The sequence below is a fragment of the Gekko japonicus genome, unplaced genomic scaffold (genome assembly GCF_001447785.1).
Source record: "Gekko japonicus isolate JY-2015 unplaced genomic scaffold, Gekko_japonicus_V1.1 scaffold50, whole genome shotgun sequence".
Classification (NCBI taxonomy): Eukaryota; Metazoa; Chordata; class Lepidosauria; order Squamata; family Gekkonidae; genus Gekko; species Gekko japonicus.
Window position 1 is genome coordinate 1,421,843 of NW_015164666.1, and position 12,832 is coordinate 1,434,674.

General features: G+C 42.4%; 1 protein-coding gene across 1 annotated transcript; it reads left to right on the top strand.

The window, feature by feature from the left end:
* The first annotated feature begins 1,050 nt into the window (after positions 1–1,050).
* FAM162B (family with sequence similarity 162 member B) lies at positions 1,051–12,444 on the top strand. The gene is made up of 4 exons (XM_015409060.1): positions 1,051–1,213; positions 2,491–2,602; positions 9,405–9,513; positions 12,346–12,444. Exons 1-4 carry the CDS (start codon positions 1,051–1,053, stop codon positions 12,442–12,444), a joined length of 483 nt encoding a protein of 160 aa, XP_015264546.1.
* The last annotated feature ends 388 nt before the right edge of the window (positions 12,445–12,832 follow it).

Genomic DNA, 12,832 nt, shown 5'->3' on the forward strand with positions numbered 1-12,832 from the left:
AGGAGACTTGCTGTGGCCAGGAGGGCATTTCCCTTCCCCATAACAAATGTGCATACACACTCCCCCCCCCCAGTGCACCAGGGAGCTAGGAGAGAAAGCAGCAGCCTGTGTCCCCGTCGCCTCTGCCGTGGCTCTTTTTCCAGCTAGGGAACCAGCCACAAGCTCAAAAGGGAGACATCACTGGCTTGCAGGCAGTGGTGCCCAAAGGGAAGGGATGTAGTCTCAGCTCCTGCTTGGCTCCTGCAGCGGCCTTGATGCTGCCTTCCCTCTCTGCCACATCCTGCCAGGACCTACTGCAGCCACCTGGCCTCCGCTCACAAGTGTTCTCCAAGTCCTGCACAGCCTCTCTCCCCCCTCTTCGGACATCTAGTTTCTGTGGTCCACCTGCAGCAGCAGCTGCTCTCCAAGCTGGTGTCTCTGCATAATGTGGTGTCTGGAACTGCTTGGAACTGAAGTAGAAAACACCACACATTTATGTGTCCGGTATTTTCTCAATCCCGACCCCCCCCCCCCCCCGACAGAACAGTCAAATACTGAAATGGCCGGTTCGAAACAGGACAGCTGGCCACTTTACTGGCAGCTTGCAAGAGTGGAAAATCTGATTGCTTCCATTTGAAATGCAATCTTTCTGATTAAAAAAAAACATGTACAGGTAAAGAACAGCTTACAAAAATCCATCCTCTTTTGAGCCCGAAATAAGGATGGGTGTAAGAAAAGCAAACCATGCAGATCCTGGATGACCTAGAAAGGAGACACTTAAAAAAAAAATGCATGCAACCATGGTAGCCTTTTATAGGAAATAAAATGTTAGGATGTTCTTAAAATGTCTTAATCTTCATTTTAAGAGGGAAAAACAGAAAAGAAGGTGGGACTAGCAAGTGATCAAAGACTGGAAACATCTTCTGCTGTTCCCAGTCATGGGGAGGCGGGCCATGAGATGATAAGGACAGATACTGAGGAGCTGGAAGTGATTTCTGTTATTCTGTGGTGTGGAGACCAAGCGTGGGAAGTAAAAGGTTTTCCTCATTTGCTCAGCTGGCTGCTTTCATCATGCTGGCTGCATCTGGGACACGAATCCGGCTCTGGTTTGGACGGCTCCTGCCTGAAGGGCAGCTTGGTGTTCCAGTGCAGCGGCCTCTACGACCTGGCATCCTGGCCTCTGCAGCACTGTCCTGCACTCATCAGAACAGAAGCCCGGAACCACTTAACTCAGGTGAGTAGATAGGAGAGATTCAGAGAGAGAGAGAGAGAGAGAGAGGGAGAGAGAGAGAGAGCACATCTGGTCTGATTCAGAGATCCACTTCCAAACAGGGATCAAGCTTTGGGGCTTGTGGTGAGAAACAAACTTTTAGGGGACCTGGAACTCCTGGGTAGCCCAGCCCTGGTTGCAAGTGCACTATCATGTCGTATTTACATTATTTCAGAAATGAAGTGAAAATGTTTCGTTCATGATGTGATCATGAAAGTATAAGTGTATCTTACCCATCCCAAAGAACAGATGCTTTGGTCTTGCTCCCGAATGCAAACCATCACCAGCTGCTGATTCCTTGTTCTCCTCACGACAGCACTACACAGTGGCTAGAGTGGTAGACCATAGTCTGGACAACCCAGGGTTCAAATGCCCACTCAGACATAAAGCTCTTTGGGCAACTTGAGACAGGCGCTTACAGGGTTGTTGTGAAGACAAAATGGGGAAGGGGGAACCATGTGTGCACCCTAAGCTTCTCAGAGGAAGGGTGGAGAGGGACTGTATAGACGTGTGGCCCTAACATAAGATAGCAGACATACTGCTGCCTTTCAGTAGCCATGGGAAAGCCATGGGAAACCCATGTTTATGTAGGATTCCATTTCCAGTAAATAGAACAGGTCTTAACTTAATTCCAGGAGCAAGAACTAAAAGAAGCATTGTGACACCTTACAGACTCCTAACAGAAGCACTGTGACTTAAGCATGCATGGGCTGGAAACTAATGATACTGGAAAAGCAGAGTGGAGGATAGGAAGGTGCAGCTGTAGACCAAGTGAGGATTGTTTGCTATTCTAGGATTCTTATATCGTACGGTAACAATTTCACATTAATCAAGGGTTGACCAGGGTACTGTTTCCTTATTTTCTTTTTAAATTTAAGCAATGCCTGTTACACCACTGTGCTCAGTGTTAATGAGGACTAAAAACTACATCAGAAAGTTCTTGATAGCATTCCCTGAAATGCAGGGAATTAGTGCCTAGCTGACACACTGCTAAACCACCCTTGTGTGCCTACCCCAGATCAGATGTGGATGCAGTGGTGGTTGTCCTTCAAAGACATGTCCCTAGGTGTGGGCAGGTGCCTCTGGAACACTGGCTCTCTAGGTGCCTGCTTACTTGCCTCTATGGCTGAGCCAACCTTGAAAACATGGTTGGATCCTACTGAATTCTAGCTTTTGTATAGAAGTTACTGATTTATGCCAGCACTGCTCTCAGGAAGCAAACTAATGTAATGATTTCTCAGCTGAGAAGATTCACAAAGTGCCTGGTGGCTACAAACCCTCACCATTTGACAAGAAAATCCTCTTGTGGACTAGGCGCTTCAAGACAGAAGATGAAATTCCTCCACGGATCCCGTAAGTACTTCACTTTATCCAGCCACTAGTAATATTAAACCGAGGAAATCTATCTCTATATTTAGAAGTAGTCACAATACTGTGTTAGGTGTCTTTTGGGAGAATAGGGCTGACTTTTGTGAAAGTAACACAACTTATGCACATATAAATCCTATTAATTTCAATGGGAGAATTAAGTCCAAAAGTAAAACTTTGATCCCAGCCAACAAAAGGCACAGATGAGACCTGAAGAAAAAGGAAGTTTAGGATATGTTTGAAAAATCTATGTTATCATGTCCCAGAAATGCCTTTCTACCATATACATTAGCCAGACTGGACTCTCTTCGTGAGACTAAATGTATACAAATCAAGTGTACATATCGATTGTCAAAAGGGGAAACACTGAGAAATGGAGGAAGGGGGAGGGGGAGAGAGCATTTCAGTCGTCCTGGACATTCAGTAACAAGCTTAAAGTTTGCCACATTTTGGTAAAAAAAAAAAAGGTTTTAAAAGGCGACTCTCATGTGTGAAGAGTTACTGTTCAGATATGACATTCCATAGGAACTGGGAGGGTTATCTCACTATAGAAAGTAATAGGCCCTCTGGAGAGGTCTAGGTACAATATTCATCTTTGCAAATTCATTTGCAAAAATTGGGAGCAGTCTACACTGATTCTGACTGGATTGCTTATTTTTTTGTCCTGGATCTTGTTTCATCTGTACTCTGCAAGATAATATTACATCTGTATCAATAAATACTGGGACTTTGGGGAAGCAAGAGCCTCTCATTCCCCCCCCCCCCTACAGCAGCCAGCAGGATCAGGCCTTGCATTGATTTTCAGAGTAAATAAACAGGCTCTAAAATGGGTCTGTGTCCCTGTGGTGGATACAGTATCTTCTAGTTTGGTCTTGATGCATCTTCCTTTCTGTTGGAAAAGGACAATTGAAAGAGGAGGGGAAAGATTAAAGCTATTCACAGTCCATCTAAAGGGAAGGAGAAGCAACTGAAAAGAGAAAGAAGAGCCCTGAACTGGACAGCCCAGGCAAGCCTGATCTCGTCAGATCTCGGAAGCTAAGCAGGGCAACCCTGGCAAGTTATTTGGATGGGAGACCTCCAGAGAATACCAGGGCCAGGGGGCAGAGGCAGGCTATCAAGCCACTTCTCTGAACACCCTCCCTGTCCCAGTAGGAGTCTCCAGAGGTCGTCATGACTTTCAGGCATGGGCGCACGCACACGCACACACACACAAAAGTGCAAAAAAAAAAAAACCAAAAGGGGGGGGAGAGAAGAGAGAGAGAACAAACAGACACTGCAGTGAAAACCATGTCCGCTGACCAGCAATCTGCATGTAGGAAGCCAGAAGCAAACGATCATGGAACAAATGTAGCACTGAGAGAGAGCTACAGCCTGCGATATCAATGTTTTAAAGCCTCATGGAGAAAGAGGTTGTACCTACAGTTCAGCTACATAAGCCACAATTCCAGAGGGGTACCTGCATTGTTATACTGCAATGAAGTAAAACAGAAATCCATTGGCACCTCAAAAACTAACAAAGTTTATTCCAGCATATGCTTTTGTAAGTTTGAACTCATATCAGGTGCCGTTGGATTTCTCTTTTATCTAAATGGGCCGGCGGGATATCCATGATATGAACTTCTGTGTTGCTTTCTTAAGCTTTTTGCAACTATGGTGCTGGAGAAGGGAGCTTGACCTATTTTCCTGTTGCATCTGTCTACTTAATGTGCTCCTACTACTATTTGCCGTGCCAAAGTAAACATTCCTACCTCTATGGGGATCTGTTTACTTTCCATGCAGGGAAAATACTTACTCAGGGGCATAATTTAAACCAGGGAAATGTCCTGGGGAAAATAATTTTACCTCATTCTAGCTGCATGGCAGCCCTTTTTAAAAACAAACAAACAAAAGGACTCTGATCCTGGACCTTAGTCTGTTATGTCTACTTTGGTCTTGAATGTACCACCACATTACCTTGGTTATAGAGTTCCCAATACCTGGACTTGTCATTTATGATGGTCTACTGATTGCATGTCATTTCCCATGCAGAAGTGCAGAAGAGAAAACATAGCTTGTGCCCTTGAGGACAACTTAAACTCCAGCTAGAGAAAATGGGCCAAGTATCTTGAGGTTTTTGTAGCTTTGCCATTCACACCAAACAATTTTTTTATTTTGCTTGGTGAAAAAAAATCTGAAAAGTCCCCTTAAAGGTGGATTGTGTCCATAAACTGAATAAACAAAATGTGTTCTCATGAGCTGCATATTAGTATGGCTCATATCCCAGTGGCAATGACAGGGCACGTGTGTGGGAAAGATGGTGCTCTGCTCTGCTCACATAAACATGTTAAATATTTAGGTTTTTAAAATATTTAGGTTTACTGCCTTGTGCTGATGCAGCTTTATGAAAAACACATTTAAGTAGCTTATGTAGACTGTGGATGCACAGGCAGAACCAATGTGCACTTAGCCCACGTGCTCTACCATGTATTTCAACCTGGCTGTACACTGTTAAAATGTCTGATGTGCGACTGAAACATCATAGTAAATGCTCAAAGAGGTCAATACATGTTTAGTTTGTCCCATCCTTGCCATGACATCTAGTAGAATGTAGTTTATGTCATGATGTTACAGTGCTCTGCATTTTTTTCTGACCCAGTTTTGCATCATTGGCTGGGGGCAAGGAAATGTAGAAAGCTGAAACATAACACATAACACAACATTTAGGGTCTATATTTGGAAGCAACAGTGTGCCTACCATAGCACCTCCTTTCAGTTATGAAGACTTACGAGCACTTCCATATTTGGAAAGGGAGGCAGACTCCTATTTTGCCCCATGAATTTCTCCTGAGGGGTCTGCTCACCTCCTGGAACAAAACTGAGGAAGCCTCAGCAGGTTACAGCAGGAGGGGGAAGCAAGAAAGTCCCAGTCCTTGAGACTTCTTTGAATACTAGCCAGCTGACTGTGAGCCACAGGAGCCATGTTATAGTGTGCTGTTGCCTGCACCATTTCAGGGCTGGTGTCAGGATGTCCCATCTTCATAATATTCTTGATTTGTACAGCACAAAACACCATATGACCTTTATTCTGCCCAAATGCGTGAGCATGGCAGCAGCCTAAAGTACAGTCCAAGCTTGAAAGAGGAATAGACACTCGTACTGGATTAGGGAAGATATCTGTATCTGAAATTGGTTTACAGCCTCACATTTGTCAGTGTTCCACATGTCTGAGGACAACAGAGATAAAGTGGCATTTCTAGGACATTCATTTGTACATCTCAACCTCCCATCTTCATTTCCTTGGGAAAAAATATATCTGTCCTTTAGTTAAAAGTACAAACATTTGATATGAAACATTGCAGACACTTATACATTATTAACATAATTGAAGAGAACAGTACTTCTCATGTGTCAGTATTTCTCTTTGCACAGAAATACTGTGATTGGTAGCATGCTGAACTTTCATATCAAGGAATTGGCCTAGCATATGAAATTTCAGTTCTCAAAGAGCTCTCTCAACCCCACCTACCTCACAGGGTGTCTGTTGTGGGGAGGAGAAGGGAAAGGTATTATACACCGCTCTGAAACTCTTTCGGACAGTGAAGAGAGAGGTATAAATCCAATCTCTTCTTCCTATGAGGTTGGTTAATGAAAGCAAGCAAAAACTGTGGCAATGACAAGCCATATGCTTTTCTAGCAATGTGAGTCAATATTATATCATTTTTGCCAGAACTTCATTCATTGTCTATGTGGTAAAATGTTATGAAGAATATCAAAGCTATCGAAACAACTGTGAAATAAAAGAATTTCACATGCACCTAGTTGAAGGCCAGAATACATAACTGGATCGTCCAGTGTTTTTTAATCCAAGTGCATGCTATAAAATATGCTCACAAGAGCACCAAAGAGGGATATTTAACCCCTCTGTGTATTTTCCTAATAAAAAAAATTCCCTCTCTTTTGAAGATATTGTTTGCCCTGTGGAGAAGAAACAGAAAACCTTTTAAATTTAATCAAGGGACTGTCTGTCCACTGAACTGTAGAGAGCCTACATATAGCAAAGAACATGTCTAGGTGTAACTGCTCATTTAGAAAGTGTATGCCACTGAATGGAAGGTTGGGGTCCTGGAGTTCCCTAGGCAACAGTAGATCATGTAATTAGTGAACAATTACAGGGCACTGTAATAAGGTCTGGTTTGCTACTTGCTTTCTGCCTCCATTGGAAACAGCTGATATGCAAAACTGTTCCACATAGTGTGCTGTGAAACACGATTAGTTCATTTAACCAACCAACCACATGTTTCATTTCTCTTGGTGAAAGTGATTCATAGATTAATGGATTTAATGTGCTCGCCTGGTTTTAATCTGTTCATTTCTAAGTGCATTTAGCCTAGATCATATGAAATACAGCTGTGCTTATTTACCTTTTCTGGACACAAGGAAAGGGACTCTGAACCTTCCTTTCTCACTAGTTAAGCCTGCTTTTGCAAGTTTGGTTTGTGCTGTATTAGAAATGTTAAGGGGACATTGCAGTGTTAAAATATGCCCCTGTGGATACAGCCTGAAAAATGCAATCCATACTTTTATACCTCCTATTCACTTCAATGGGGACTACACAGGAAAAATTCCATGGAAGCAGCTATTTACTCAGCAGCAGGACTCACTGAATTCTGTGGGACTCACAAGTAAGCATCTGAAGGATGACAGTCATGCAGCCAGTCGTACAAATGCTTACTGCAACATTCTTACTTTCAACTAAGGGTGCCTATGATTGCAAAGTTTAAAGAAAATATTTTCAATGGTCATTTGAGCATTTTCTATGTAATTCAGAGGGCTAGAGACATGCCAGACGTAAAAAAGGTAAAAATAACTTTTTTACTCAGTTTTGTTCAGGTACAAGCTCTCCCTCCTCTGCCAGGAGAGATCTGCAGGTCTCCCCCACCCAATATCTAGCAGTCCAAAACAGTCCAGTGGAGCCTGAGCGGTGGGTGTTGCCTTCTGACACACTTCCAGTGAGGTCAGGGGGTGTGGCATATGCAAATAAGTTATGCTAATGAGCTTCTGCACCTCTTTTTCTACGAAATGACCCCTGATTATCTATTTGAGCATTTACTATGTAATTCAGAGGACTAAAGACATGCCAGAAGTAAAAAAGGTAAAAATAACTTTTTTACTCTTGAAGAAAGAAAAGAAATCAGATTAATGAATTCAAGATGACTTTTCCTTTTGGCTTATAGACACGGCTAGCAAAATTGCAAGTTTTTCGCAATTCAGAGACCACACCAAATATCATGTCAGGATTGTGTTACCCAGAGTGTAGAACTCAGACTGTATTTGCAGTGGACTGTAGTTTACCCCATTCAGCAGAGCTGAAAGCCTTCATCCAGCCTAAGGAGTTGTCTTCCAATTTAAGTGGCTCATCTTTTGTCCACTTCCTCCAAGAGCTCCAGGAAGCCTACCTGCCTACCAGGATATCTCCCATCCAGATACAGGCAAACCATGATTTAGAGCTGCAAGTGCACTTACATTTTTAGCATTCCATGCCATGTACCTACATGCTGTAACATCTAGATTAGATTACTGCAATGTGATCTACATGGGGCAGTCTTTGAAGACTATCCGGGTGTTGACTGCACCACTGGCTTGCCAATCCATATCTCAGAGAACAAAAAGGAACACCCTCTAAGAATGAAAAAACAAAGCACCAAAGTACAATAAAGGGGGGGGGATACATACATAATACATACATACATATATTTCAATATACCAATTCCTTTGTATGACTGCAAAGGAATAAAGTTGAACAATTGACAATATGTGATGCATTTTTAAAAGTCTGTAGATGGAGTTAAAACAGGACAGACAGGTGGGTTGCCAGACAAATTCAGTTTCAAGTGAATCTTCATCCAAATCTTTCTGCAGTGGCCTGTTTATACAGAATACTTGTCATTTTAAAGACAGACACCAATTCATATCAAGAACCCTAAAAATGGATTACTCACTATTGAAAGAAAAAATCAAAACATTTTAAATGTCTACTTTTTGTAACAAGTTCATATTATTAAATTATTCAACCAGGAAAGTTAGTTCTGACTCATGTTTGTTTCTATTGCAAGTACCTTTTGTAACATGTCAAGATGCCTCATCTTAAGGTACATGCTGTGTACCATACATACCGTAACATCTAGGTTAGATTACTGCAATGTGATCTATGTGGGGCTGCCCTTGAAGACTGTCCGGGTGCTATAGTTAGTAAAGAATGTGTTGACTGGAGTTGGTCATAGGGACCATATCACTCCAGTCTTGTTCCATCTACACTGGTTTCCAAAATGCTTCCAGGCTCAATTCAATTACTGACCTTTAAAGCCATGTATGGCCTGGGACTGACATACCTTAATGACCACCTTCTCATATGAAGCTATCCACTCACTGCAGTAACCCTCAGAGGTCCTGCCTCAGTTGCCCCCACTGTTTGAAGCTAGAGAAGTGGCAACCTGAGCAAGGGCCTTCTCAGTTGTGGCACCAAAACTTTGGAACTCTGTCCAGGGTGATTAATCTGTCTCCCTCTATATGTGCTTTTGTCATCAGGTGAAGCGTTTTTGTTTTATCTGGCATACACCCAGTAACGATTATTGGCCCTCCTAGTGTTGATTATTTGTTTTTAATTGAATTATTTTATAACTTTAACTATATTTTTAATTGTTTAAAAAAATTATGTTTGCTGCCTTGCGAACCCTGATTGGGTGGAAAGGCAGCATAAAAATGTTTTAAATAAAATAAATAAATAGGTCCAATGCAATTTCTGTTGTAGGATGGAGACAATGGATGCTGCCAGAAATAAAGCTCGAGTCAAGGGCTGTTACATAATGATTGGGCTCACCATTGTTGCCTGCTTTATCGTGATTGCGTCTGCTAAAAGAGTAAGTGCTGTTCCATGGCTGATTCATTAATGGATTTGGATAAATGTTTCTTTTAAAAATGCTCCTACTGTCACATTTTAAACATGTTAATTATCTGTCTATCTGTCTGTCTGAACAAAATTTGAGTCCAGTGGCATCTTTAAGACGAACAAAGTTTTATTCAAGGTATAAGCTTTTGTGTGCATGCACACTTCCTCAGATACATTGAAATTGAAGTTACCAGTAATTACATATAAGTAGAGGGTGAGCAGCTAATTAGCATACAGCATAATGAAGATGTTTAACAGATGCAAGGACCAAACAGGAATAACAAGCTATAGTCACCATTTGTTTGGATTCAATTCAGGGGGGAAACATAGTGAAGCAAATAAATAGATCAAAATTGGAGATTGATGCATAAATGTACCCTTCTTAATTGTGGAATTAGCTGAGACACTGTTGTTACACTCCATCCCTCTGTCTTTATTCAACATTTCCTTCAAGGAGTTCACAGCAGCATTCAAGGTCTTTATTCAACATGTCCTTCAAGGAGTTCACAGCAGCATTCAAGGCTCTTCCCCCAACATTTGTCCTCACATCAAGCTTGTGAGGTAGGTTAGCCTGAGAGAGAATGTCTAGTCCAAGATCACCAAGAAATCTTTGTGGGGATTGGGGAGTTAAATCTCAATCTCCCAGATTCCAGTCTGACATTTTAACCATTATACAACCCTGGTTCGCATGATGATTCTGTCCTTCTAGATGCATTCTAACGACTAATAACTAGATTGCTTCCAGTTTCATGCCCGTAACATGATCATAATACTGTTGCACCTGCAAATATGCTTGGAATGGGCTACTATTATACAATCTTAAAATTCTGAATGATTTCACTGGAAGAAGGCAGGCTGCCACTACTGCTGTGCTGGGCAGACAGAGATGAAATGTGGCACAAAAACAGGCAAAAGTGAGCAAAGGATTTACTTACCGATCACCCAAAAGATATTTGGCACATCACATGCCAATGTCCTTTCTCGTGTTACTTTTGCACCATATCCAGCATGAGCTGCAGCACAACTCTTACCTGTGCCACAAAGATAGCATTGGAAGCCATGGGCCAGACGGGAGGTTCCTTTCCAGGTCTCCGGCACATGCACACACACAAACTATGGCTTTCCCATAATAAACCATGATATAACACAGCAGATTTCAATATTTTTTTGCAGCATTGATAGATAAAATAACATTCAAATAACAAACATGCATGAGTTAACCCAGTTCTTCCCTTCCTTTCTGTTAAGTCGGTTACTTAATAAAGAGTCAGAGAGTGATTTCAGCCAAAGATCAGCTTTATTCAGCAACTCGTAACTCAACTCCAAACAGATCAACATGAATAGCAAGAACAACTTTTACATTGAAGCTGTTCTACTTTTAAACTCTCCTGGCTAATGTAGCCACGCCCTATTATACAATATCAACCTATGAGGTTGCAGGGAAAAAGTCCAATCACATTAGTTCCCACGCTTGGAACTGGCTGTTGGTGATTGGTCAGTTCTTTCTGGGCTACCAATTACAAGTGAGGGATTAGGATCCTAGCCCAGGATGAAGCTTGACATGGTGATTCAATGACTGCGTTCACATACATACATGGGTCAGATGGAATACACCACATACACATAAGTTGTTTTGGTGTTCAGTCGCACAGTTGAGTCTGACTCTTTGTGACCCCATGGACCACATCACGCCAGGCCCTCCTGGTCTTCCGCCGTCCTCCGGAGTTTGCTCAGTTTCATCTCATCCATATAAGACAGTGGTGCAATTATGCCCCCATAGAGCTGTCCTTGTCTTGTTCCTGATTGAATAAAGTACTCTTGCTGAAATCACTCCACGTTTCTGAGTACTTTTCACATACTTTGGTCAGATTGAATACACCACACTTTCTTCCCTATAACAATTTTTCTCCTCCTCCTGTTATATGTTACAGGGCCACATCTTTTTTCCTTGTAGTTTTAGTGCTGTTCCAGGAAGCAATCTGGAGATCTCCCAGAATGATAAATGCTTTCCAGGTGACAGAGATCCATTCCCCTGGAGTATAAATGCTTTCCAGGTTGAGATCCATTCCCCTGGAGCAAATGGCTGCTTTGGAGGATTGACTCTATGGTATTATCTATGGCTGAGGTCTCTCCCCTCCCCAAACCCTGCCCTCTTCAGACTCCACCACAAAATCTCCAGGGGTTTCCCCACCTGGAGCTGGCAACCCTTGTCTCAGGCCTGGCCCCAATGAGTCCTTCCTCAAAGGTGAAAATAGGCCTGGAAAAGACCCTGCCTTCTCCCCCTGCCTAGAATACTGTATTTGCCTAGCAACAGCCACTGAGGGAATCAGTTGCTTAAAGCCCCAATGTGCACATTTTTAAGATTTCTCACTTTCTGCAAACCCTTTTCAGGTTTATAGAAAGATTCGTCTTGCCCATTCACAGCTCCAGTTACCTGATTTAAGTATCTTTAGATTTGGCTGACTCCGCTATTAGTACATAGATTACTAGTTATATTATTTGGTGCAGTGGTGAGCAAGGTATTATGTAGTCACGTGGCTCTTTTGGTTGATGGCAGTTGGAAGTGTAATATTCTACAAATCAGAGTGAGTACCACTGATGACCCCAAGGAACCTGAGCAATGCTAGGTAAATTATTATTGTGGCCAAACGTTTTCTCCCCTAGTAACTCTGTTTACTGTGTCTGGATATATTAATTGACCAAGCTGGTTCCTCTTCAGTAGGTCAAAAAAACAGCCTAAGCCCGAGGGGAGTGGGAGGAAAGGGTTGTGCCCTCATTATCATTGACATTTATGTCCTTGCAGAAAGAATATAAAATTTCTTTCATGACTCATGGGATGGTTGGGAATTTACAAGCTTGTACAGGACCAGGAGAAATGAAGTCTGGGGTCTGCTGCAGCTAAGCATCTGAGGTGGTAGTCCTCCCTCCCTTTTCAGGAGTCACGAGGCCATCAGGAACATGCAGGGCTAAGTCCTGGGGAGTTGTGCTACGTGAAGACAATTGGGTAGGTGCTGCTTCTTTGAGATTATGGCAATTTTGGCAGGTGACTTGGTTGCCAGACAAGCTTTCAACGCAGCTTGAAAATTCTGCAGCATAATTTGATTGAAAGAAAAATTAATTTTTAAAAGGCCACTTGTTTCTCAAAATATAAAGAAGCTGGGGGCTGCCATATATATTATTGCTTAGCAGTGCCTGCATTTGGCCATATGATACAGATAAAGGCCTCTTTCAGTTGTATGCTCTGAAACCACACTAGGGGTTAAATCTGGACGTTGTATCCTTGCAGGCTG

Coding starts and splice junctions, on each gene's coding strand:
- FAM162B (XM_015409060.1), top strand. CDS start 1,051: ATGCTGGCTGCATCTGGGACACGAATCCGGCTCTGGTTTGGACGGCTC. Junction 1,214..2,490: donor CCCGGAACCACTTAACTCAG/GTGAGTAGATAG, acceptor ATGATTTCTCAG/CTGAGAAGATTCACAAAGTG. Junction 2,603..9,404: donor GAAATTCCTCCACGGATCCC/GTAAGTACTTCA, acceptor TTTCTGTTGTAG/GATGGAGACAATGGATGCTG.